This window comes from Hyaena hyaena, unplaced genomic scaffold (assembly GCF_003009895.1).
Source record: "Hyaena hyaena isolate Hyena2069 unplaced genomic scaffold, ASM300989v1 scaffold_1628, whole genome shotgun sequence".
NCBI lineage: Eukaryota > Metazoa > Chordata > Mammalia > Carnivora > Hyaenidae > Hyaena > Hyaena hyaena.
This window is the reverse complement of record NW_024082258.1, coordinates 177003-198299: the sequence shown is the minus strand read 5'-3', so window position 1 is coordinate 198299 and position 21297 is coordinate 177003. Positions and strand designations below refer to the sequence as shown.

At 57.6% G+C, this 21297-nt stretch overlaps 1 protein-coding gene across 9 annotated transcripts in view; it reads left to right on the top strand.

The window, feature by feature from the left end:
• The window catches only part of GRAMD1A (GRAM domain containing 1A), a 25389-nt gene extending 4739 nt beyond the window's left edge, over positions 1 to 20650 (top strand). For 2 of the 9 annotated variants that reach the window (XM_039224395.1, XM_039224399.1), the window contains 19 exons: positions 6592 to 6802; positions 6891 to 6911; positions 7387 to 7471; positions 7610 to 7713; positions 7791 to 7886; positions 8623 to 8703; positions 11825 to 11937; positions 12108 to 12258; positions 12808 to 13006; positions 13842 to 13985; positions 15492 to 15610; positions 15704 to 15846; positions 16501 to 16604; positions 16689 to 16862; positions 16963 to 17050; positions 17851 to 17862; positions 18184 to 18291; positions 18353 to 18491; positions 20195 to 20650. In XM_039224395.1, coding sequence (XP_039080326.1) covers positions 6592 to 6802; positions 6891 to 6911; positions 7387 to 7471; positions 7610 to 7713; positions 7791 to 7886; positions 8623 to 8703; positions 11825 to 11937; positions 12108 to 12258; positions 12808 to 13006; positions 13842 to 13985; positions 15492 to 15610; positions 15704 to 15846; positions 16501 to 16604; positions 16689 to 16862; positions 16963 to 17050; positions 17851 to 17862; positions 18184 to 18291; positions 18353 to 18491; positions 20195 to 20287 — 2185 coding nt within the window. In that variant the 3' untranslated portion in view covers positions 20288 to 20650. Of the gene's footprint in view, positions 1 to 6; positions 122 to 6591; positions 6803 to 6890; positions 6912 to 7386; positions 7472 to 7609; positions 7714 to 7790; positions 7887 to 8622; positions 8704 to 11824; positions 11938 to 12107; positions 12259 to 12807; positions 13007 to 13841; positions 13986 to 15491; positions 15611 to 15703; positions 15847 to 16500; positions 16605 to 16688; positions 16863 to 16962; positions 17051 to 17850; positions 17863 to 18183; positions 18292 to 18352; positions 18492 to 20194 lie in introns of those variants that run through there. The other 7 variants (XM_039224402.1, XM_039224401.1, XM_039224397.1 and 4 more) reach the window with 7 other exon arrangements.
• Positions 20651 to 21297: the final 647 nt, after the last annotated feature.

Sequence of the window (21297 nt, the reverse complement as noted above, 5' to 3'; positions counted from 1 at the left end):
GGGGGCGGCGGCCGCGGAAGGCGAGGCAGGTACCCTGCGGGGACGCCCAGCTCAGCCCATCCCCGCTCGGCCGGCCGTGCCCTGCGGCCCGGCGCGCCCGCCGCGCCGCATCCATGTTTGAGTAAGGACCGCGGCGGGGGCGCGGCGGGCGGGAGGAGCGGGCGGGCCGGGGGCTCCGCGTGCTTGGCCCGGGGGTGGCGCGGTCGGAGCGGAGGCTGGGGGCTGGTGCCCGCGGGGCCGACGGGGTGGGGGTGGGGGGGCGACCGGGTGGGGGCGGGGCGGGGGCGGGGGCTGCAATGGGGACAGGGCGCTGAAGGCCGGGAGGCTCCAGGGCTGGCTCGTCGCTGCAGGGGCGCGACGCGCCGGGGTGGCGGGGCTTTGGTGGGGCTCGAGCTCATCCCGCGGGGAGCGTGGCCTGCGGGGAGGGCCCCGGCCTAGCTGGCCGCGGTCCCGGAGGCGAGGGGCGAGCACAAGGCTGACCCTGGGCTTTGGGCCTCGAGTGGAGGCTGGACGGCCCCCTCACAGGCCACGGAGCCCCGGGAGGGCCCCCTCCCACCGCCCTTGTGTGTCGCGAGGCTCCGTGAGCCTCGGACTGCTGATGGTGGGGGCTTGGTGGCCGGCCTGGTGCCTGAAATTCTCTGGGGTTGCGGGTTGACCTCCTACTCCTTGGTCCCGGTTATGTTTTCCAGTATGAATTGTAGGTGTCTTGGAAGCGTGTGTGCGCGTGCCTGCATTCCTACTGTGCATCCTCTTTGTGTGTGTAATTTACGTCAAACTCCATCTGGGGCTCCATGTGTTCCTGTAAGTTCCCCGAGTGTGTCTGATTGTGACTCTCGGCTGTGGGGGGGGGGGCGGGCTCTACGTGTGTACAGTATTATCACATCCCGTCTGACCTGTGCATATCTGGTTGTGACTTTGGAGTGTGCGTACATGCCTCTAGGTCTCCTAGTGTGCAGACAGCTGTGATCCTCCCTGGTTGAGTGTGCGGGTCTGTAAAATTTCTCTGTCACTGCATCTGTGACTCCAGGTGACACTAAGTTCCCTGTGTGGCCAGTTGTGACTGTGTGGTGTGTGCATACGTGTCCTGGCCGGTGCTTACAGCCTATCACTTTCTATTTGCCTATACTATATCTCTGAACACATTAGCCCTTTGTGAGAATGTAAGTTACCTGTGTGTGTCCATATGTGATGTTGTGTGTCTGGGGTCTGGCACATGTGGCTGGAACCCCCTGGGGTTGTGGGATCGTGCCTGTAGTTTACCTCTAATTACATCTTTGTGTGGAAGTTCCAGCATGTATCCATATGTGACAGCTTTGTGTCTGCCTACGCTTTGTGTGTCCAGCTGAGACCTTCTGGGGCTTTGTGTGTGTGAAGAGCAAGAGAAAGAAATGCCCTGTGGCTCTTAGTGGGCCTGGAACCGTCTGCCTGAGACCTTGGCTATACCCTTGACTCTGAAGCAATAATAACTGACATCCTTCCCCTGTTGTAGTTTATAAAGCATGTCCCACGCGTTACTCCAATACCTGGCCACTGTGCTGTTAAGACGTGGCCATGACCTCCTGGGTCCTTCATGGCTGTGTGAGTGTCTGGGTTCCCTGGCAGCGACAAGCTGGCCCCTCCATCCCTCGCCACGTTAGAGCAGGCCTTCCCTTTGTCTTCCCCACCAGTAGTTGGTGAACATCCGGAGAATCGAGCTGCGCCTGTGGCTTAAATTTATCATTCTGTGTTGGCTGAGTTCTGTGACTGTTCTTTTACTTGTATGGTGCTCTCTGCAGCATGTTATTTGCTTTCACCTCTTAGCTGTCTCGTGGCTGTATGCATGCATGTAATTTAGGTGGGACTTTCTGTGGTTTCTGTGACCCTCTGCAGCTGCATGGACGCATCACGCACATGCATGTGTGTGTAACGTCTGGGACTTTGTGGCTGCAGCATACTCGTGCTGGAGCTGGGGGTATCATTACGCTGGCACTCTGTGGTTCTGTGTGTGAGGGTGACACACCTGTGATACCGCTGCTGTGGCCGGGGGTGGGGTGGGGGGGACTTCTTGCCACAGTGGGGAGGTACAGTTTGCCTGTGATGCTGGCGGCGTGGCACCCACACCGGGGTTCCGTTTTATGCACACCTGTGTGTGCGTCTGTTCCTCTGTGAGGAGAGGGAGCCCGAGGCCTGTGTAGGCCCAGGAAGTCCGTATCTGCAGGGGCAAAACCCTGTTGTCTTCTTGAGTCCCTATCCCCACCCCCCCCCAACAGTCCTCCAGCCACGAAGGGCTCCTCCCTTCCCTCTGCCGCAGCCTGTCTGGTTGGGCAGCCTCAGGGCTGTGCCTGCCCTCAAGCACTTCCTCTTCCTCCTACAAAGGAACCAGACCTGGGGGGCAGGGGGGGGGGGCGAGACCTGCCCTGTCTGTGTGTTACTTCACCTGTCCTAAGGCGCCCTCCCCTAGACCTGGAGCTGTGGGAGGCTAGGACACGGGGAGTAGAGAGGTGAGAAGATGAGGCAGGGGAGGAATGTGGTCACCCCTCCTTCAGAACCCTTCCATAGCTCCCCAGTGCCCTCAGGGTGAAGCCCAAGCTCATGACCAAGGTCTTCAGGGCCTGCAGGTGGGCCTGTTCCCTCCCGTTCCCCTTCCTCCAGCCCCACTGGCCACCTCACTCCTCAGACCTGCCAGGCTCTGTCCTGCCCATGACCTCCATGCTCCTGTCCCTAAAACAGTCTTCCTCTGCCAGAGCCGCCCTTTGTCCTCGGGCTCAGCTCAGGTGTGCCCTGCACTGCACCCACCTGCCTGCTTAGCCCTCCTTTATTTCTGTGGTCCTCAAACTTGAGCGTGCACCAGTCTCCTGGGCCCCACCTCTAGTGTCTGATTCAGGAGGTTTGCTGCGGGTCCCCGAATCTGCATTTCTCACAAATTCCCAGTGACCGGCCTCGGAGATAAGCGTCTTCATTTACATGTTTTCTTGTTGATCATCTCTGTTCCCCGATCAGCTCGGAATGTCAGGTCCCTGCAGGCAGGGAAGGTATCCGTTTTGCTCACTTCTGTGTCCCCAGTGCCTGGTGCGGGGCACGTGATCAGCGCATGTTTGGTGAATGGGGGAGCCTGGGGTCTGTTTGGGCTCTGAGCCCCAGGCTGAGAGTTTATTGTACCATCAGGGTCTGCATTTGCATCTTGGACACAGGTGCGCTGGGACAGTGGCGGGACCTTGTCCTCCATTTTAGTCCTAGTCCTTCCTGATCAGAGCGGAGTGCCTTCCATGCGCTGGGCCTTCATGTGCCCTTGACCCTTGAACAACATGGAGGTTGGGGAGCCGACCTGCCATGCAGTGGGAAACTGGTGTGTAACTTTTGACTCCCCCAAAACGTAGCTACTTAGTTTATTGTTGACCAGAAGCCTTACTGATAACATAAACCATAGAGTAATATGTATGTTGTATACTGTCTATATTATATACTGTATTCTTACAATAAAGTAACCTAGAAAAAGTGGTATTAAGAAAATCATAAAATGGGGCACTTGAGTGGCTCAGTCTTTTTTTTCTAATTTTTTTAAATGTTTTATTTATTTCTGAAAGAGAAACAGGGTGAAGCAGGGGAGGGTCAGAGAGAGAGAGAGGGAGACACAGAATCCGAAGCAGGCTCCAGGCTCTGAACTAGCCGTCAGCACAGAGCCCGACGCAGGGCTCGAAACCACTAACCTTGAGATCATGACCTGAGCCTAAGCTGGATGCTTAACCGACTGAGCCACCCAGGCGCTCCTTGAGTGGCTCAGTCTTAACTGACTCTTGGTCTCAGCTCAGGTTTGATCTCGGGTTTGTGAGTTCAACCCCCCACCTTGAGCTCCAGGCTGGGCGTGGAGCCTGCTTAAAAGAAAAAAAATCCTAAAGAAAATACATTTACAAGACTACTGTATTTATTGAATGAACTTTCCATAGAAGTGGCCCTCCCCCCGCAGCTTAAACCCATGCTGTTCAAGGGTCAACTGTATATTACCTCACTTTCACCCCCAGACAGCCCTGTGAGGTGGATGCCATTATGATTCCCATTGTATTCAAGAAGAAACTGAAGCACAGAGTGGTGCAGACACTTGCCCAAAGTCACACAGGGAATAAGTGGCTGGGGGTCACTGATGGGTTGGGCAAGTCTCACATCTGGTTGAATTCAGGTTCCCCCGAGGGGCGGGAGAGGGTCAGTCATTCATTCAGTCCACAGGGAGCAGATGCTCACGGAGCAGCTACTCTGCTTAGTTCCAGACAGTAGGGATGCAGCTGGAGACAAACTCCTTTCCCCCGTGGAGCGTGGAGAAAGAGATTCCAGAAGTTCAAGTGGAGGAAGGGCTGAGGAGAAAGAGGAAGAGGGAGGAGGATGGAGAGGCGAGGAATGTGACTTCAATAGAGAACTGAGACTTGGAGAAGCATCCACTGAGCAGAAACCTGGGGAGGCTCAGGAGCCCTCCAGACACCTGGGAGGGGGGGCGTTAGGGCAGAGGAACAGCCAAGGCAGGACCTGGGGAAGAGTGAGCAAGGGGTTGATGACAAGATCCAGCCCTGGGCTTTTAGCTGGAGTCCGGTGCGGCAGGGGGTCCCAACCTGCCTCAGGTTCACAGGCCCCTTCTGGCCGCGGGTGGGGAGCAGAGCAGGGGAAAGGGGGACAGGGAGACCTGGGAGAAGCCAGCTCCAGTAGTCCGCGGGGGAACGGCAACCACCTGGGTCACCACCTATTTCATTTATTTATTTACTTATTATTTTATTTCACAGTTTGACAAGTGTGATATGAATGCCTACCCTGGGTCCCACCCCAAGCAATACTGGGGACCGAGCAGTGACCACAGCATCACTAAGGCTGGCCACCGGGGACCTTGCGGATTTGCGGGGGAAATGGAGCTGTCACCAGGCAGTGACAGCCCGGGAGTAGTCAAGGCTGGGATGGGGGAAGCAGAGGCAGAGTGGCGGCGGGTGCTGGTTCTGGGAAGGAGGGAAGGACGCACAGCAGGGAGGCTTTGTCCGGGAGGGAGGGGTGCTGAGCATGAGTCCTGGAGGGTGCACGTGAATTCGCGAGGCAAAGAAGGCAAAGGGCAGTCTGCACCAAGGGAATAGCATGTGCTGAGGATTGGAGGCAAGAGAGGGAAGTCTGAGGAGCCCCAAGGGATCCGGGGACTCTGGCTGGAGTAGATGGAGGCCCCCACGGTAGGAGCCTGCCAACTTGAAGCAGCTGTGCAGGGGGCACCTGGATGGCTCAGCCAGTTCAGCGTCAGACTCTTGATTGCAGCTCAGGTCACGATCTCGCAATTTGTGGGATCTAGGGCCCCCCCCCCCCACCTCCGTACTGGGCTCTGCACAGACAGTGTGGAGTTTGTTTGGGATTCTCTCTCTCCCTCTCTCTCTGCCACTCCCCCCCACCCTGAACTTTTTTTTTTAAGAAGCTGCTCCTTTTCCTTAGACAAGTGGCTCGCTGCTTTCTGCTTCAGCTTCTTCCTGTGTAAAGCAGGGATGGTGACAGTGTCACGTGCACAGGGTTGCCGGAAGAATTAGTAATGATCCAGAGAGCGTGCCCGAGTCTTGGTACAGAGCCAAGTGTCCCTGTGCTGTTCCCTCTCCAGCCGGTGCACAGATCATTCGTGTGGTCCCCGGTGTGCATTGGCAGTTGACTGCATGCTGGGTACAGTTTTGGGTGCCAGGAACACAACCAAGGCCTCGTTAATTCAGCGAGAGGCAACACTAGGCAAACGGAATAAGCCCACAGGAGGAGTTGAGGTAGTGTGAGGTGGGCTTCAGGGGCTGGATCCCCAGGGGAGGAGGGGCATTTGAGCCAAATGAGACAGAATCTGTTAGGCTGGGCTTTGGAATGATGTTCTGGGCAGAGGGAACAGAACTGCAGGGGCCTTGATGTGGGAAGGCAGTCAGTGATACTTAGGGACCTGGGGTGGCTGGAGTGGAGGCTGTGACAGGCCACAGCAGGGCCTTGGGTGCTAAGGGGAGGGTGCAGCCTTTGCAAGGAGGTCCCTGACCTGACTCGGGTTCACACGCTCCCTCTGGCGAGGGGTGGGGATGGGGCCAGGGGGCCCAGGCAGGGGCTGCTGTGGTGTCCGAGGGGGAGGGTGGAGGCTGGGCCAGGGCTCCGGAGCAGGGGAAAGGGATATAATAGAAATAATGGAAGTAGATTTTGGAGGTAGAGCGGGTGGGACTTGCTAATAGGTTAGAAATGAAGAGTGAACAGGGAAAAAATGAAGACGCTTAGGTTTTTTAGCTAAAGCAGTGGACTGGAAAGTGGCTACTCCATAAATATTTATTGTACAAATGAGTTAATAAAGTAATTTTAAAGACAGGGAGACCTCTCTATATGCCAGGCTCTACTAGAAGCACGTTATATGTGTTGATTGGTTTAGCTGTCCAAACAAGCAGATGAGGACAAGTGTCTGTCACCCCTGGATCACGGAGGGAGTCACTGAGGTGCAGAGTTAGGGAGCTGCTCGGTCACCCCGCAAAGAACGGGAGTGGAGTGTGTGGGTGGGGTCCGTGGGCTCTTGTGTGTCCTCCCAAATTGGGCCTGTGCCCGCACCTAGCCTGTTTCCCCCCCAATGCCCCTCTTCTCCTCCTCCCCCAGCACCACCCCCCACTCCGGCCGGAGCACGCCGAGCAGCTCCCCATCTCTCCGCAAGCGGCTGCAGCTCTTGCCCTCGAGCCGGCCCCCGCCCGAGCCTGAGCCAGGCACCATGGTGGAGAAGGGGTCAGATAGCTCCTCGGAGAAGGGCGGCGTGCCTGGGACCCCCAGCACCCAGAGCCTGGGCAGCAGGAACTTCATCCGCAACAGCAAGGTAGGTGCAAGCCCAGGTCGGGTGGGGAGAGGGGCGGAGGGGCAGGGGAGTGAGGGGCTCATTCTGATTCTGCTCCTTTCTCTTGCAGAAGATGCAGAGCTGGTACAGTGTAAGTGTTGGGCAGGGGGCCTTGCTGGAGGGGAGCGAGGGAGGGGGGCAGGTGACGGGCCAGGAGGCCCAGGATGCAGCAGTCAAGGATGGGGTGCTGGGGTCAGCTGACCCAGGGTCACACCTTGTGCTGCTCCTGACTTCCCTTGTGACCTTGAGTGAGTTGTTAAACTTCTCTGGGCCTCTTTCCTGAGAAGCTGTCCCAACCTGACAAGCCTAAAGGGAACACTCCCTAAGAGTCAGTGGTGCTGGTGGGTCCTGGGCGCAGGGCCTGGCTTATGTGGAAATCAGTAAATGACGGCTCTTGTCATGGTTAGTCTTGGGTTATGGGCAGTGGAGGCCAGACGTGAGCTAGGCTTGAAACCACAGAGAGCTTGTCTGGGGCTCAGAAGACTCCGGGCCTTCTGGGGGCTTTGTGGGGCGGAAGTAGGGGTGTGAACCCCCATCCGGGTTCTTACCTTCCAAACTCCCCCCAGATGCTGAGCCCCACATACAAACAGCGGAACGAGGACTTCCGGAAACTGTTCAGCAAACTCCCCGAGGCTGAACGCCTCATTGTGGGTGAGTCCGGACGCCCAGACCCAGTCGTGGGCCGGGCCCTGAGTTCCCAGCTCTGCCTTCCCGCCTCTCCCCGCCCTCGCTGGCCAGCACAGCGTGTGTGACTCGGGTGTCTGCCGTCTCTCCCCTCGGCCGCCTCAGATTACTCCTGTGCCTTGCAGCGCGAGATCCTCCTCCAGGGCCGCCTTTACCTCTCCGAGAACTGGATCTGCTTCTACAGCAACATCTTCCGCTGGGAAACGACAGTGAGCCGACTCAGGGTCAAGGAGGGGCTCCGGGCGGGCCGGGCCCTGGCCTCTTCTGACTGGCCTTTTGTCTCCAGATTTCTATCCAGTTGAAGGAAGTGACGTGTCTGAAGAAGGAAAAGACGGCCAAGCTGATCCCCAATGCCATCCAGATCTGCACTGAGAGTGAGAAGGTGAGCCGACCACCTGCTCAGGGGGCTGTGGTCACTGGTCTTAGCCAGCCCCTCCCACCCCGAGCCCTGTTTATTCTGCACCCTGAACTCTCAGATCCCTTGCTTTCTCTTTACCTCGTTGCCATCCCACTGGCCTGGGCGCCTAGCACCACCGCCCTGGCCCCCTACACCAGCCCCTCGTCTCAGTCCTTCTAGTCAGTCTGTCCTTGCACACAGCTGCTCGGGGATAATAGTATTAGTAAAATTCTTCCCTCTGGGTTCCCATCTCTGTCAATTCAGATGCCCCCTGTCCTTGGAAGCTTTCCCTGACGCTCCATTCTGTCCTGATGATTGTTGCCTCGTGGTCCCAAGATGGCTGCCTCCCACCAGTGACTCAGGAAGGGAGAAGGGAATGGTGGGGAGACTTCACAGCAGATCCCCTTTGTGTTTTATTGGTCAAACATGGATTAGGCGACCACCCCTACTGGTCAAAGGAGGCTGGGGAGGTGCCCTGGGTTTCCCCCATCACAGCCAACCACTTTGGGCCATACCTGTCTCTCGCCCTGGACTGTGAGTTCTGGGGGCGGGGCCGGGGGCCATCTCCTCATCACAGTGACTCCAGCATCGTCCACTGCCAGGCTGGGCACAGGATAAACATTCTGTGGAGTGAGTGATGGGGTGAATGGATGGATACATCAGGATGGAGGTCTGGGCCATGTCTGTCCCCCGCCCCCTCTCACCCCTCTCTCTCCTGCAGCATTTCTTCACCTCCTTTGGCGCCCGGGACCGCTGCTTCCTCCTCATCTTCCGCCTCTGGCAGAATGCGCTGCTTGAAAAGGTGGGTCTGGATGGGACCTGGATGGGGGACTAGGGGAAATCATGCAGCGCAGAGGGCCAGAACTTGGGACAGTGGGCACAGGCCTGATGTATCTGCAGCCTCTGTAGACTCCATCACGGGCCCTAGTGCCAGGCCTGTCCACGTATACAAGTATCCATGGCCGTCTGTTCACTGTCCACATATCAAAACTGCTCTGAAACTGAGAGGTGTCTGTGTGTGTGGCTACAAAATCTGACCTGAGCTAACATGGTTGTCTGTAGTCTGTATCAGTGCCATCTAATAGAAGTTTCTGCTAAGATGGAAGTATTCTCCATCCATGCTGTCAAAATAGGGTAGCCACCGGCCACGTGTACCTATTGGGACTCTTGGAAAGTGGATAGTGTAGCTGAATGTCTGCATTTTTAATTTTAATTAATTTATACTTAAATGGCCGCATGTGCTTCTTGTACAACACAGGCCTACATATATCTCGGTGTGACTGTTCGTGTGTTTCAGGACCAAAGGTATTAATGTGTATGACTGGGGTAAATCGTAGATATAATTGGAATTCAATATAAAGTTGTGACATCCGTCCGATATAGAATATACCAGTAATTCTCCAACTTTACGGCTTCAGGAAGCTTTTATACTCTTTTAAAATAACTGGAGACTCCAAAGAGCTTTTGTTTAGGTGGGCTGTGTCTACCAATATTTCCTGTATCATAGATTGAGACTGAGGAATTCTTAAACACAAGAAACCAGGAACACATACTGCATTAGCCACTGGAAAAAGACAGCATCCCATGTCATGTAGTCTCTGGAAAATTCCACCATGTACCAGTGTGAGAATAAAAGTGAAAAAAGCAAGTGACATCTTATACTACTATTAACACTTAATACACTTATGAAAGTGATTTTGGTGTCATGGATCTCCTGGAAGGGTTTGGGGACCCCCAGAAATTCTTGGACCACACTCTGAGAACCTTTGGTATATATTGCACTGGATACTAAGTATAATATGGTTCTCATTATTGGAATTGTATTACTCTCTATTAGCTTTTTTAAACCTCCAAACAGCTTAATTTTGAATTACATCTTGCCCCACAGGTACTGAGTAAGGGCTTTCAGACTTATCACATTCTTTTTTTTTTTAAGTTTATTTATTCAAGAATAAGAGAGACTGAGCACATAAGAGTGGGGTATGGGGGGAGAAAGAGAGAGGGAGAGAGAGAATCCCAATCTGCCCTGTCAGTGCAGAGCCTGATGTGGTTCTCGAACCCACAAACCGTGAGATCATGACCTGAGCCAAAATCAAGAGTCTGATGCCTAACCGACTGAGCCTCCCAGGTGCCCCTAGACTTCTCACCTTCTGATGGTCTGCGGTGCGCTAGCCTGGGCACACTGTCCCACAGTGCTCACTTGGTTGCATGAGTTTATGTAGGATACAGTCGACTGCAAGTAACTGAAAACTCAACCAAACATGCTTTAAGCAAACAGATACTGAGTTACTTCATAAAGTAATAATAATAGTTAATACTTATGGTGCTACTGGCTGCCAGGCACTGATCTGAGCATTACATGAATTAATTCACCCTACGAGGCAGTGTGGTTATTACCTGTTTTACCGATGAAGCATGGAGGGATAGACTTGCCCGTGGCCACAAGGGTTTTCCTGCAGCAGAGCTGGGGTTCTGATCCGTTGCAGTTAGGTTCTGTGTCCAGCTGACGCTCATGTAACTAGAGGTCTAGAGGCAGGCAGTCCAGGGTGGCTTTGGGGTTCCCCCATGTCCTCAGGGACCCAAGCTCTTGTTTATTCTACCTTCCTGTCACTGCGTCATGTTGCTGTTTTGTCCACATGGTTTTGCCTCGTGGTTGTAGGATGGCCTCTACAGCTGTAGCATCGTGCCCTCACAGACATGATGGAGATAGCAGGTGGATAGAAAGGGGACTTTTCCTTTATCGGGGAGGAAAAGCCCCCCTTTAAAGGGGGCTCTGCATTTCTTTGGCTAGAACTGGGTGACATGACCACCCTCAGTTGCAAAGGAAAGATGGAAAACTTGATGTAAACCAGTTATATTAGTATACCTATGTATCCGTAGGGCTGGGGAAGACTCTCACCCTGAACACACTGGGGTTCCGCTGGCAGGGAGGGGCCGAAGGCATCGGGGAGGCTGCCCCTGCTGGCTCGCAGCACCTCAGAGGGCCAAGCCTGCCTCTCTGGCTGCACTCCTGTCCTGTCCGCTTGGGGGCAGCTCCGGCCATGCCCGTCCTCAGGGGCCAGAACGCCAGAGCAGGAGCCTGAGGAAGAATGGTGCAGCGTCAGGGAGGGAGGACGGGGCCAGTAGAGGGTTCAGAGCTCAGGCTGGAGCTCAGACTGCCATCCTGAGGAGCCGAGTGACCTGGAGCAGGTCGCCGAGCCCCGTCCGACAGGGGCATTCCCGACATCAGAGCACCAGGGCTGAGCCCAGCATGAGTGTCACGTCAGCTCTTACGGGGCAGACACACCCCATGGTGAGCTCCAGGGTGCTAGACTGGCCCCTCCCCGGGGACCCATCTCAGCCCTGCCACTTGAGCCCCTCTGTGCCTCAGCGTCATTGCCTTAAACTGACGACATTAGCACTTTACAGAATTGTTTTTGAAGGTTCAGGGATTGCGTGGGAGGGGGTTGGAAGAATGGCACCTGGTAACAGCTCAGTGGATGGCTGCCCTGCTGCTGCTCTTACTGTTCTTACCACCACTGTGTCGTCATCGGGTGGAGGCCGCTCTGGCCAGGAACGCTTAGGAAGATAGTCCGGGGCAGGACGGCCTGGGGGTGGGAGCGTTGGCTCTGGGGTCTGGCTGGGTTTGAACCCCTGGGTTGCCCCTGGTCACTTGTGTGGCCTCAGCACGTGGTTTCCCTCCCTGGGCCCCCGCATTCTCCTCTGTAAGTCTGGGGATGCTAACCTGTAGATGCGGGAGTATCGTGAGGACCAAGGGGAAAGTCCAGACAGCCCCGGCTCCTGGTGCCAGTGGACTGGAGCCAGATTGGGTGAGGGCTGCCCCCTTGTGGACGCCAGGGGAGCACTGTGTCTGCGGGCTGGTAGAGACAGAAGGGTTCTGGGCCCAAGGAAACTCAGGCCAACCCTGTGTCCTGCCTGCCCAGACGCTGAGTCCCCGCGAGCTCTGGCACCTGGTGCATCAGTGCTACGGCTCGGAGCTGGGCCTCACCAGCGAGGATGAGGACTACGTCTGCCCCTTGCAGCTGAATGGTCTGGGGTGAGTCAGAGGCTGGTGGCTGGTTCCTGGGGTGGGGAGAGACAGTAGGGGCCGTGTGCAGAGCTCCTGGTGTCCTGGCCAGACTGAGGTGGGTGTATAGTCCGGGCGACCAGGAGGGTGTGCGGGGTCTCAAAGATACGGCTATCCCACACCCTCCCTTTCTCCCGCAGGAACCCCAAGGAAGTGGGAGATGTGATCGCACTGAGTGACATCACCCCCTCTGGGGCAGCTGACAACAGCCAGGAGCCGAGCCCGGTGGGTTCACGCCGTGGCCGCCTCACCCCCAACCTATCCCGGGCCAGCAGCGATGCAGACCACGGGGTGAGCAGAGGATGGGGGACAGAGGAGGGTGCTGACAGCAAGAGAGAGGAAGGTGGGCGGTGGTGTCAGGGAGAGGGACAGGCTGAGGGGTGGAGGTGGGGAGGAGACGAGGGGATGGATGGAGGAATGGGATGGACCTGAGAAGATGGCAAAGAAAACGGAATGAGAGAGAGCGGCTAACCGGCAGACAGGCAGGGAAAAGCTAAGAGATAGAAGAAGCAAGGGATGGATGGATGGACGGACGGACGGACAGATGGACAGATGCAGTAGGAGACAGACAAGGCAAGACAGGATAGACCGATGAGCAGGAGGGGCATCAGGAGGCTTATGGCCCAGGCACCCAGGACAGGCCTGGTAGGGACTGAGAGGGGCCTCATCCGGCAGCCCCAGGGCCCCTTGCGGATGCTCAGCTGGAAGCTTTACGTGCATACATGGCCCTCCAGCGTTGGTTTTCCTACGGTGCTGACTCCTTATGGCCACTGTGGGCACACAGGGGCCCTCGGGCTGGAATGGCCGTGGGACAAAGCTAGATTGAGCGTTTCTCTGCAGGCAGAGGAGGACAAGGAGGAGCAGACAGACAGCCAGCCCGACGCCTCCTCCAGCCAGACGGTGACCCCGGTGGCTGAGCCCCCAAGCACAGAGCCCACCCCGCCTGATGGGCCCACGTCCCTGGGCCCCCTGGACCTGCTGCGCAGTGAGGAACTGTTGACAGACACAAGTAACTCCTCCTCATCCACAGGAGAGGAAGGTGAGGCAGGTGGCCCGAGTCCTTCACTTCGGTTACACGTGACAAACCCTACTCAGGCTGGCTCACGGGACTAAAAAATCCAAGGGGTGGGCAGGCAGGTAAGGCATTCAAATGGTGGCGTTAGAAAGCTGTCTGCCTTTAGCTGTGCTTTGAAGGCGGCAGAGCAGAGTAGATAAGAACACAGACTCTGAAGGGCCAAATTCTGTCTGTCTGACTTGGGCAAATTATTTAATCTCTTCGAGCTTCATTTTACTTGCCTGAATAATGGGGTTAGTGATAATAATACCTACTTAGGGTCATTGTTAAGAAAACTGAAATGAGTTAATATATGTAAAGGACTCAGGCCAGTTAGTGTTGGCTCCTGTTGTTATTATTATTACCGTTTCCATTTTCTCTGTGCCAGCTTCATTCTCAGGTAGCTGCTGTGTTTGTGGGGCACAGAAAGCCCCAGCCTTGCCCCAGACAAGCCTAGTTGAGAAAAAGCATGCTTTTCCCAGGGGCTGCACCAGAATCTCTAGGGTTGGCTCTGATTGGTCCAACCAGGACCACAAGTCCACCCCTGAACCAATTACTGTGGCTGAGAGCCCAGGCCCACCCCTGAACCACTCCTGGTGGCTTTGATTGGCTGGCCCGGGGCACATGCCCACCCTAAAGCCAGCCCTGTGGCGGAAATGAGCCTAGGAGCACTCTGAGTGGAGCTCCACCTGGGAGGATCGGTCTGTCCATCCAGTGCACAAGGCCTGGGCGGGGAAGGGAGCAGTCACCCAGAGGGAAACTGAGAGGCCATCCCGAGGAGGGAGGAATGCGTCATCCACTGCCCTTCTCCGTCACCCAGCTGACCTGGCCGCCCTGCTTCCTGACCTGTCTGGCCGTCTGCTCATCAACTCCGTCTTCCACGTGGGTGCCGAGCGGCTCCAGCAGATGCTCTTCTCAGACTCGCCCTTCCTGCAGGGCTTCCTGCAGCAGTGCAAGTTCACAGGTCAGGGGGCTGAGGTTGCACAGGCATGGGGCGGGGGTGGGGAGGAGGAAGCAGGAGACAGCCAGTGGCCATTGTGCAGCTGTGGCACCCTTGCTGGGTTAGAAGCAGCATCTGTGGGGCCGGACTGGCTCTGGCTCTTAACTAGCTGAGTGGCCTTGAGCTGAGTTCCAAGCCTCTCTGCCTCAGTTTCTTCTGGTGTATATTGGGGGTGTGGTAATAGTACCTACTGTATCTGGATCTCCTGAGAACTATGTGAGTTAATACCAGAAAAGTTAATACCAGAGCAGTAGTAATGGTAAGCATTTAATAAATACAAGTTCACGGTCATACGTTCAGCGCCCAGTCTGTCAGATTTGTGCAGAGGCCAGGACAGATGAACTCGAGAATCTAATGAGAACGACAGTAAATAAACACACAAGTAAGTCACACATGTGCTGGGACTGTGTCAGAGGGGTAGCTGTGATCTGAGGGGAATCAAGGGAAGCTGCTGGAAGGATGTGAAATTGAGGCCTCCTTCAAGGCCTGAAGGAGGAACCCTTCCTGGGAAGAGGGAGGTGATGGGGGAGAAACCGAGGAGGCCGGCAAGGCATCTGCAAACTTCCTGAGGCCAGAGGCAGACATTGGGAGAGTCCCTTGAAGCCGGGCCTCTGTGGCCAGGCGTGGCGAGGTGAAGCCCCAGCACCAGGTGACATGGAAGGGCTGACCGAGGGACCAGCTAAGAGATTCAGGCAGGGGAGGGCCAGTCAGAAGGTAGTTTCTTTCTCTTTCTTTTTTCTGTATCGATGGAAATGAACCACGTAAGTCCTCTGCAGAAGGAGTAAAGCTGTGCCTTGAGTCGGGGCCCCACAGTCTTCAAAACTAGGCTTATGTCTTGGACAGACTGGCACATCAGACAGAGGAACTCAACACTCTGTCCAGGGGTCCTGGAGAACCATGGAGTGTTCTAGGCAGGCTAGGGGCAGGGGGCACGCCTGGCTTTAAGAAGCTACCCCCGGACCTCAGAGGTGGAGACTGTGGCCACAAGTCCCCAGGGGCTGGAGTGGGACCCTGGGCGGGCAGGGATAGGCTGAGGCAGGAGCAGTGCTCAGGAGGTCGAGTGGACACTCAGGGGAGGGAGCCTGGGGGATGGTGGGGCTGCAGTGGCACCCCGAGAGGAGGGGAGGTTAAGGGGGTGCGGAAGCTAGCGTGGGACCTGGTGGGTGTGAGGTGCCTGGAGAACTTCTAAGAGCTAGGGTTCAGGAGGTCACAGGGCCCTAGGTCTGAGGCTCAGGGAGAGTGGACGAGATGGCCCCAGGATGGGTGAGAAGTGTCGGGAGGAGAGAGGTCCGAGCTCTGAATTACCAGCATCTGCAGTTTTAGGTGTCTAGAAGGGAGGTGGGGCCTGCAGGCTCGGTGGGTGTAGGGGCAGGTCCCCAGAGAACTGGCACTATCCCAAAAGCTTTCTCCTGCAGCCTGTGGGCAGAAGACTGGAGAACGGTGTCCTCATTCTCTTCCTCCCTCCTCCAGATGTGACCTTGAGTCCCTGGAGCGGGGACAGCAAGTGCCACCAGCGGCGGGTGCTGACGTACACCATTCCCATCAGCAACCCGCTGGGCCCCAAGAGCGCCTCCGTGGTGGAGACACAGGTGGGCCAGGCAGAGCGCGGGCTGGGTGGCGTGGCCGGGTGGCGTGGCCGGGTGGTGTGGCCCTGACCCCGCGCTCCTCCCTCATCTCTGCAGACGCTGTTCCGGCGGGGCCCGCAGGCAGGCGGGTGTGTGGTGGACTCCGAGGTGCTGACGCAGGGCATCCCTTACCAGGACTACTTCTACACCGCCCACCGCTACTGCATCCTGGGCCTTGCCCGGAACAAGGCCCGACTCCGGTGAGCGGAGGCCTGGCCCCTCACCGGGCACCCTGCTGCTCCCAGGGTCCCCGCCCTTCTGTCCCCACCCCCGGTCGGCAGCACGATGTTGGTAATAGCGGAGGGTAGACGAGGGCAGCCCCGGGGACCTCTTCCCAGTCCGTGGAATAGGTTGAGCCGGAAGCAGGCGAGTGACTGAGTGCACAAGTGATCGGGCCAGTTGTTTGTCAGCTATGGATTATGTGCTCTGTGCCTGGCACTGTTCCAGACGGTGGGGGTGCAGACAGTCCCCTTTCTCCGGGAGATGTGTCAGGTACGCCTGCCAGTGTCCGGCCTGAGCCAACAGAAGGATGAGGCTGCCTTTGACCGGGATGAGGAAGGTGGGAAGGTTTCGGGGGAAGATCAGGAGCTTCGTCTGGGATGTGCTGAGCTGCTCCTAGACTCCGTGTCTGGGAGCTGGGGTGCCGCGGCCCGAGAGAGGAGTCCGGGAAGGGGGCGCGGGCTCAGCCGCCAGAGTGGGTGGGCGCTGCTGAGGTCGGGAGAGTTGCAAAGGTGTGTGTCTGCGGGTGACAAGGGGCCCTCTCTGAACTGGAGGAAGGAAAGCGCCCCCTGGGGAATGGGGCAGCGACCTTGGAGTCAGACCCTGACCCCCTCGCCCTGTTCCCCCAACCCCAGAGTGTCCTCCGAGATCCGCTACCGGAAACAGCCCTGGAGCCTCGTGAAGTCACTTATCGAGAAGAACTCGTGGAGCGGCATCGAAGATTACTTCCACCACCTGGGTAGGGGCTGGAAGGTGGCGGGGCCGGGGATGACTCGGGGCCTGGTGAGGGGCAGCCATGCAGAGGCCTCTCCTGTGTCCACAGAGCGCGAGCTTGCCAAAGCTGAGAAGCTGTCCCTGGAGGAAGGCGGGAAGGATGCCCGGGGACTGCTGTCGGGCCTGCGGAGGCGGAAGCGGCCCCTGAGCTGGCGGGGTCACGGTGACGGGCCCCAGCACCCGGACCCTGACCCCTGTGCCCGGGCTGCCATGCACACCTCGGGTGCGTCTGCTCAGGCCTGGTCGGGACAGGCGGAGGAGGAGGGCCCAGGGGGCCATGCCGGGATGGGTCTGTCTGACTCCCATCTGTCTGACTTCTCCAGGCTCCCTCAGCTCGCGCTTCTCGGAACCGTCCGTGGACCAGGGCCCTGGGGCAGGCATCCCCAGTGCCCTTGTTCTCATCAGCATTGTGTGAGTAAGGGGCCCGGGCTCTGGGGTCACCCGGGCCTGGACCTGCATTCCGGCTGTGTGACCTCGGGCAGGTGCCTGGGCTCTCTGGGCCTCTGCAGAAGCGGGAACATGGGTGCACCTTATAGCCAAAAGCAGAGATGAAAGGAGAGGATGTTTGGAATGTGCCCAGGGCTCCTTACCCGGTGTGCTGCTCAGTTGGTCATGGAGAAGTATGTCCTGCTGGGAGGGGGAAGCCCTGGGGGCTCTGGGAGGTCAGAGGGGCCTGGCCTTGCCCAGGGAGCAGGGAGGGCTTTCTGGAGGAGGAGGCACCCAAAGTAGGTGGACTGAGGTGAGCCAGAAGAGATATGGGAAAGGAGCGCCATCACTTACACATGTCTTTCCTACTTTCGTGCCCAGCCCTAACCTGGGTGACACTGGGGTCACAGCAGTGACTAATGGATCTAACCCCAGGGCACGGTACTGGGGGACAGGGATGGGCCAGGGAAGCTGTGGGAGGCAGGAGAAGGCTTCCTGGGAAAGCAGAGGATTCCTGAGCTGAGATCCTAGGGCGCCGGGGCAGGGACACTCAGGTGCACAAAGGCCTGGGGGGTGGGGGTGGGGGATCCGGGCACTCTGAGGACCTGGAAGCGAGGTCCAAGCTTCCAGTAGACCCTGGGAGGTGAGAGTCAGTTTCGTCACCACTCAGCCTCTCCGGGCCTCAGTTTCCCAGCACGGGCAGTCCAGAGAGGGACTGTGTGGCATGCTTCCGGAGGGGCAGGGGCGGCTCTCATCTCTTTGTCTCCCCATTGCTGCCGCCTCAGGATCTGCGTGAGGTAGGGCCCTGCATCCTGCGCCCCCCCACCCCCCGCCTCGCTCCCAGCTGTGGCCCCTTCTCCCACTCCGGGCCCCCAGCTCTCCCAGCGAGGTGGCCTGCTGTGGCATGTTAGGGGCCATGGGTGTCAGGCCTGGATTTGAACCCTGACTCTGTTGCTCATGGACTGTGTGGCCCTGGGCATGTCTTTCACCCTCTCTGAGCCTTCCCTTTCTCCTCTGAAAAGGGGGTAATTGTAGTGTTCCTTCAAGGTGTGGTGGTGAGGGTGCCGGGAGTGGCTGCATGCCGGTTCTGACCTCTGACCTCTGCCCCCTGCCCTTAGCCTCATCGTCCTCATCGCCCTCAACGTCCTCCTCTTCTACCGCCTCTGGTCTCTGGAGAGGACGGCCCATACCTTTGAGTCCTGGCACAGTCTGGCCCTGGCCAAGGGGTGAGCGGGGGCTCCGAGGGGGTTGGGAGCTTGGGCAGGTCAGGAAGGGCCACCGCCTCAGGCCCTGCATCCCCCGCAGCAAATTCCCCCAGACGGCCACGGAGTGGGCGGAGATCCTAGCCCTGCAGAAGCAGTTCCACAGCGTCGAGGTGCACAAGTGGAGGCAGATCCTGAGGGCCTCCGTGGAGCTCCTGGACGAGGTGCGGCTTTGCGAGGGCCCTGTGCTCGGATCCCACCCTGTGGCACGCACACCTGGGCCTCAGTTTCTTCCTCTGTAAAATGAGGAAACTGTCCAGAGTCCCTGGCTCCCAGGGTTGCTGGAAAAGTAGGAGAAAGAATTGGCTCTCATCCCAGGAAAGATGTCCATGGGCGTCTGACTTCAGGCATGGTTGGATCCAGCCACTCTCATACCATCTCCTGACTCTGCTCACCCCCCCGGGGGCGGCTTTGTTTAGGGCATCCTCCCCTCCCACCCTTGACCAGGGGCGTACCTGCAGCTCTAGGCTGACATGCGAAGGAGAGAGCTCATTCTCAGGGGCTGCTGGGGTCACACGCCCATCCCTGAACCAGTCACAGCGGCTGGGGGTAGGCGAGGTTTGGTCCTTGAGCCCCACCCCTGCTTTGGGGTGACTAGAGTCAGGCGAGGGTGGGGAAGAATTTCTTCAAAGGTTATTAGGGTCTTATCTCCAGAAGGGGTTGCCCCAGACACTGTCTGTAGTACACATGGCGAGGTTCACATTCTGGTGTGTGACCTTGTGCAAGTGACTTCACCCTTGCCAGCCTTGGTTTCCTTCCCTGTGAGTGGACTAACGATTGCTGTTCCCTCAAAGACTGTTGTGAAGATAAGTGAGCTCACATATGAACAGTGTCGAGCTCAGAGTAAGCACTGTACGTGTATTTGCTGTTATTAGTGTGAGCCCAATGCTTGCACACAGTAGGTGCCCAATTAATGTGGTGGTGGGTCAGCGCTAATGTCAGGTTCTGGGGTAGTAGCCAAGGTGGGAGGGGGCGTGGGGGGAACTGAGAGCTGGCTGGCATTGGCTGGGCGCCCGAGGGTAGCAGAGCGCAGGTTGGTGGGTAATTGTGAAGTCACATGGGGTTACTGTGGACCACTATGCAGAGGCCACACGTAGGGGCCTTGCTGCCACCTGAGGTCACGCCTTGCGGGGAGATACTCATGCTGGGAAGGGCTGTGTGGAACAGGGTGGGAGGGCATCGAGGCTGGGGTCCCATCACTCACACAGACGGGTGGCAGGGCCTCTCCATCCCAAGTTCAATTCCCATTGTTTTCCTCCCTTAAGTTGCTAGGGACACAGAGTCGACTTCCTAGACTTGTTAGCAGCAGACACGGGTTGATCTGGGCTCTTCCATGCGCTGCTATGACCCACTGATTCACCCCTCACAGCCATCTTGGGAGAGGGATGCTCGTGTTACCTCCTCCCCCCCCCCCCCCCCTCCCGCCGTCTAATAGGTGAGGGTGCTAAGGTCTGCGAAGTTCAGACTTGCTCAAGGGCACAAGCAGGGGAGAAGAGTAGCTAATGTGCATCAGGCAGCTCCTGTGTGCTGAGTACCAGGTGTTTGCCTGGCATCCCTGAAATAATCTGTGAAGCAGGTTTGTGACTGACCCGTCTATCAGCTGAGGGGCCTGGGATGGTTAAGGGGCTTGCGCAGGGCTACCCGGGCAGCAGCAGAGCCTTGACTTGAACCTCTGCCACCTGGGCCCCTTCCATCTGCAGCACCTTGGAAGTTAAACTGGGTGCAGTATGGCTCCGCTGGTGTCACAGGGTGACTTTGGCAGGGCCTGTGGCCTCTCTGGACCCTGCCCGGTTCCTCAAGGGCATGAAGGGGAGGACCCTCACCACTGCCAGCACTCACCCCAACCCTGCCCGCTTCTTCCTCCCAGATGAAGTTCTCGCTGGAGAAGCTGCATCAAGGCATCACCGTCTCAGACCCGCCCTTCGACTCCCAGCCACGGCCCGACGACAGCTTCTCCTGAGGATGCCCAGCCACGTGGCCAACCCCCCTAACGGACAGATGGACACAGAGCCTCGGCGGCCACTGCTGGCACGGTGTGAGCGTCGGGAGCCTCCCGCCCGCCCCTCCCAGTGACCCACCAGGGGCCACACAGACATGGGGACCACAGAACCGAGATGCACTTTAGACCAGCGTGTGCGAGTCCAGCTGCCATCGCCTGCCTAGCCAGGGAGCTGGCCTGGCCTTCGGCAGGCCCCCCGCTAACTTATTTTGCCCAGCTGGGGTTGTGGGGGGGTGCCTCCGGGGTGCACGATGCCCTCAGCTCTGGGTTTAATGTATTATATTTATTTGGGGCTGACATCCCCAATAAAGCGTTGGAAATGGCTGTGGCTGTGCCTGTGAGGTCCCTGGGAGCAGGTGGGAGCCTCCCATCGCACTGGAAGGATGGGGGGAGGGGGGAGTCTGTCCATTTTCTGGGGCCTGAGTCACTGACATGATCTGGGATCCTCCAGCATCTTCCACAAGCCTTGCGTCATCAGGGTCCAGTGCCAGGCTGTGAGGACCGAGTCAGGTGCCTAGAGGCCTGAGTTCAAGTCCTACCCCTGATCTTTTGCAGTCATGTAACATGGAGTAGGGTCAGGCCCTCTGAGCCTCGGTTTCCCCTTCTGTACAATGGGCATAAAAGAGGCACCTGTCTCCCAACGTTCTTGGAAGTGACTAGTCTCCAACTTGAGCTGCGCCAGCATCTCCCGGAGGGCTTATTGAAAGGGTGCCAGAGCCCCCCACCCCTCCGAATTCTGAGTCCGCAGATCTGGAGTGAGCAGAGGGTCTGCTCCACAAGCCACTACTACAGCAGTTGAGTTCATAAACGTGGCTGCTTACAACAGGGCCTGGCGCAGAGTAAGTTTCCAATAATGTTACTCATCATGGAAGAATTGGGAGAGAAAAGTCACTCCTGTAGGAAGCACCAAGCGTGCACCAGGCTCCGTGCCAGGCTCTGGTGTTCCTTTAAGTCTCCCGGCGACTCCATGT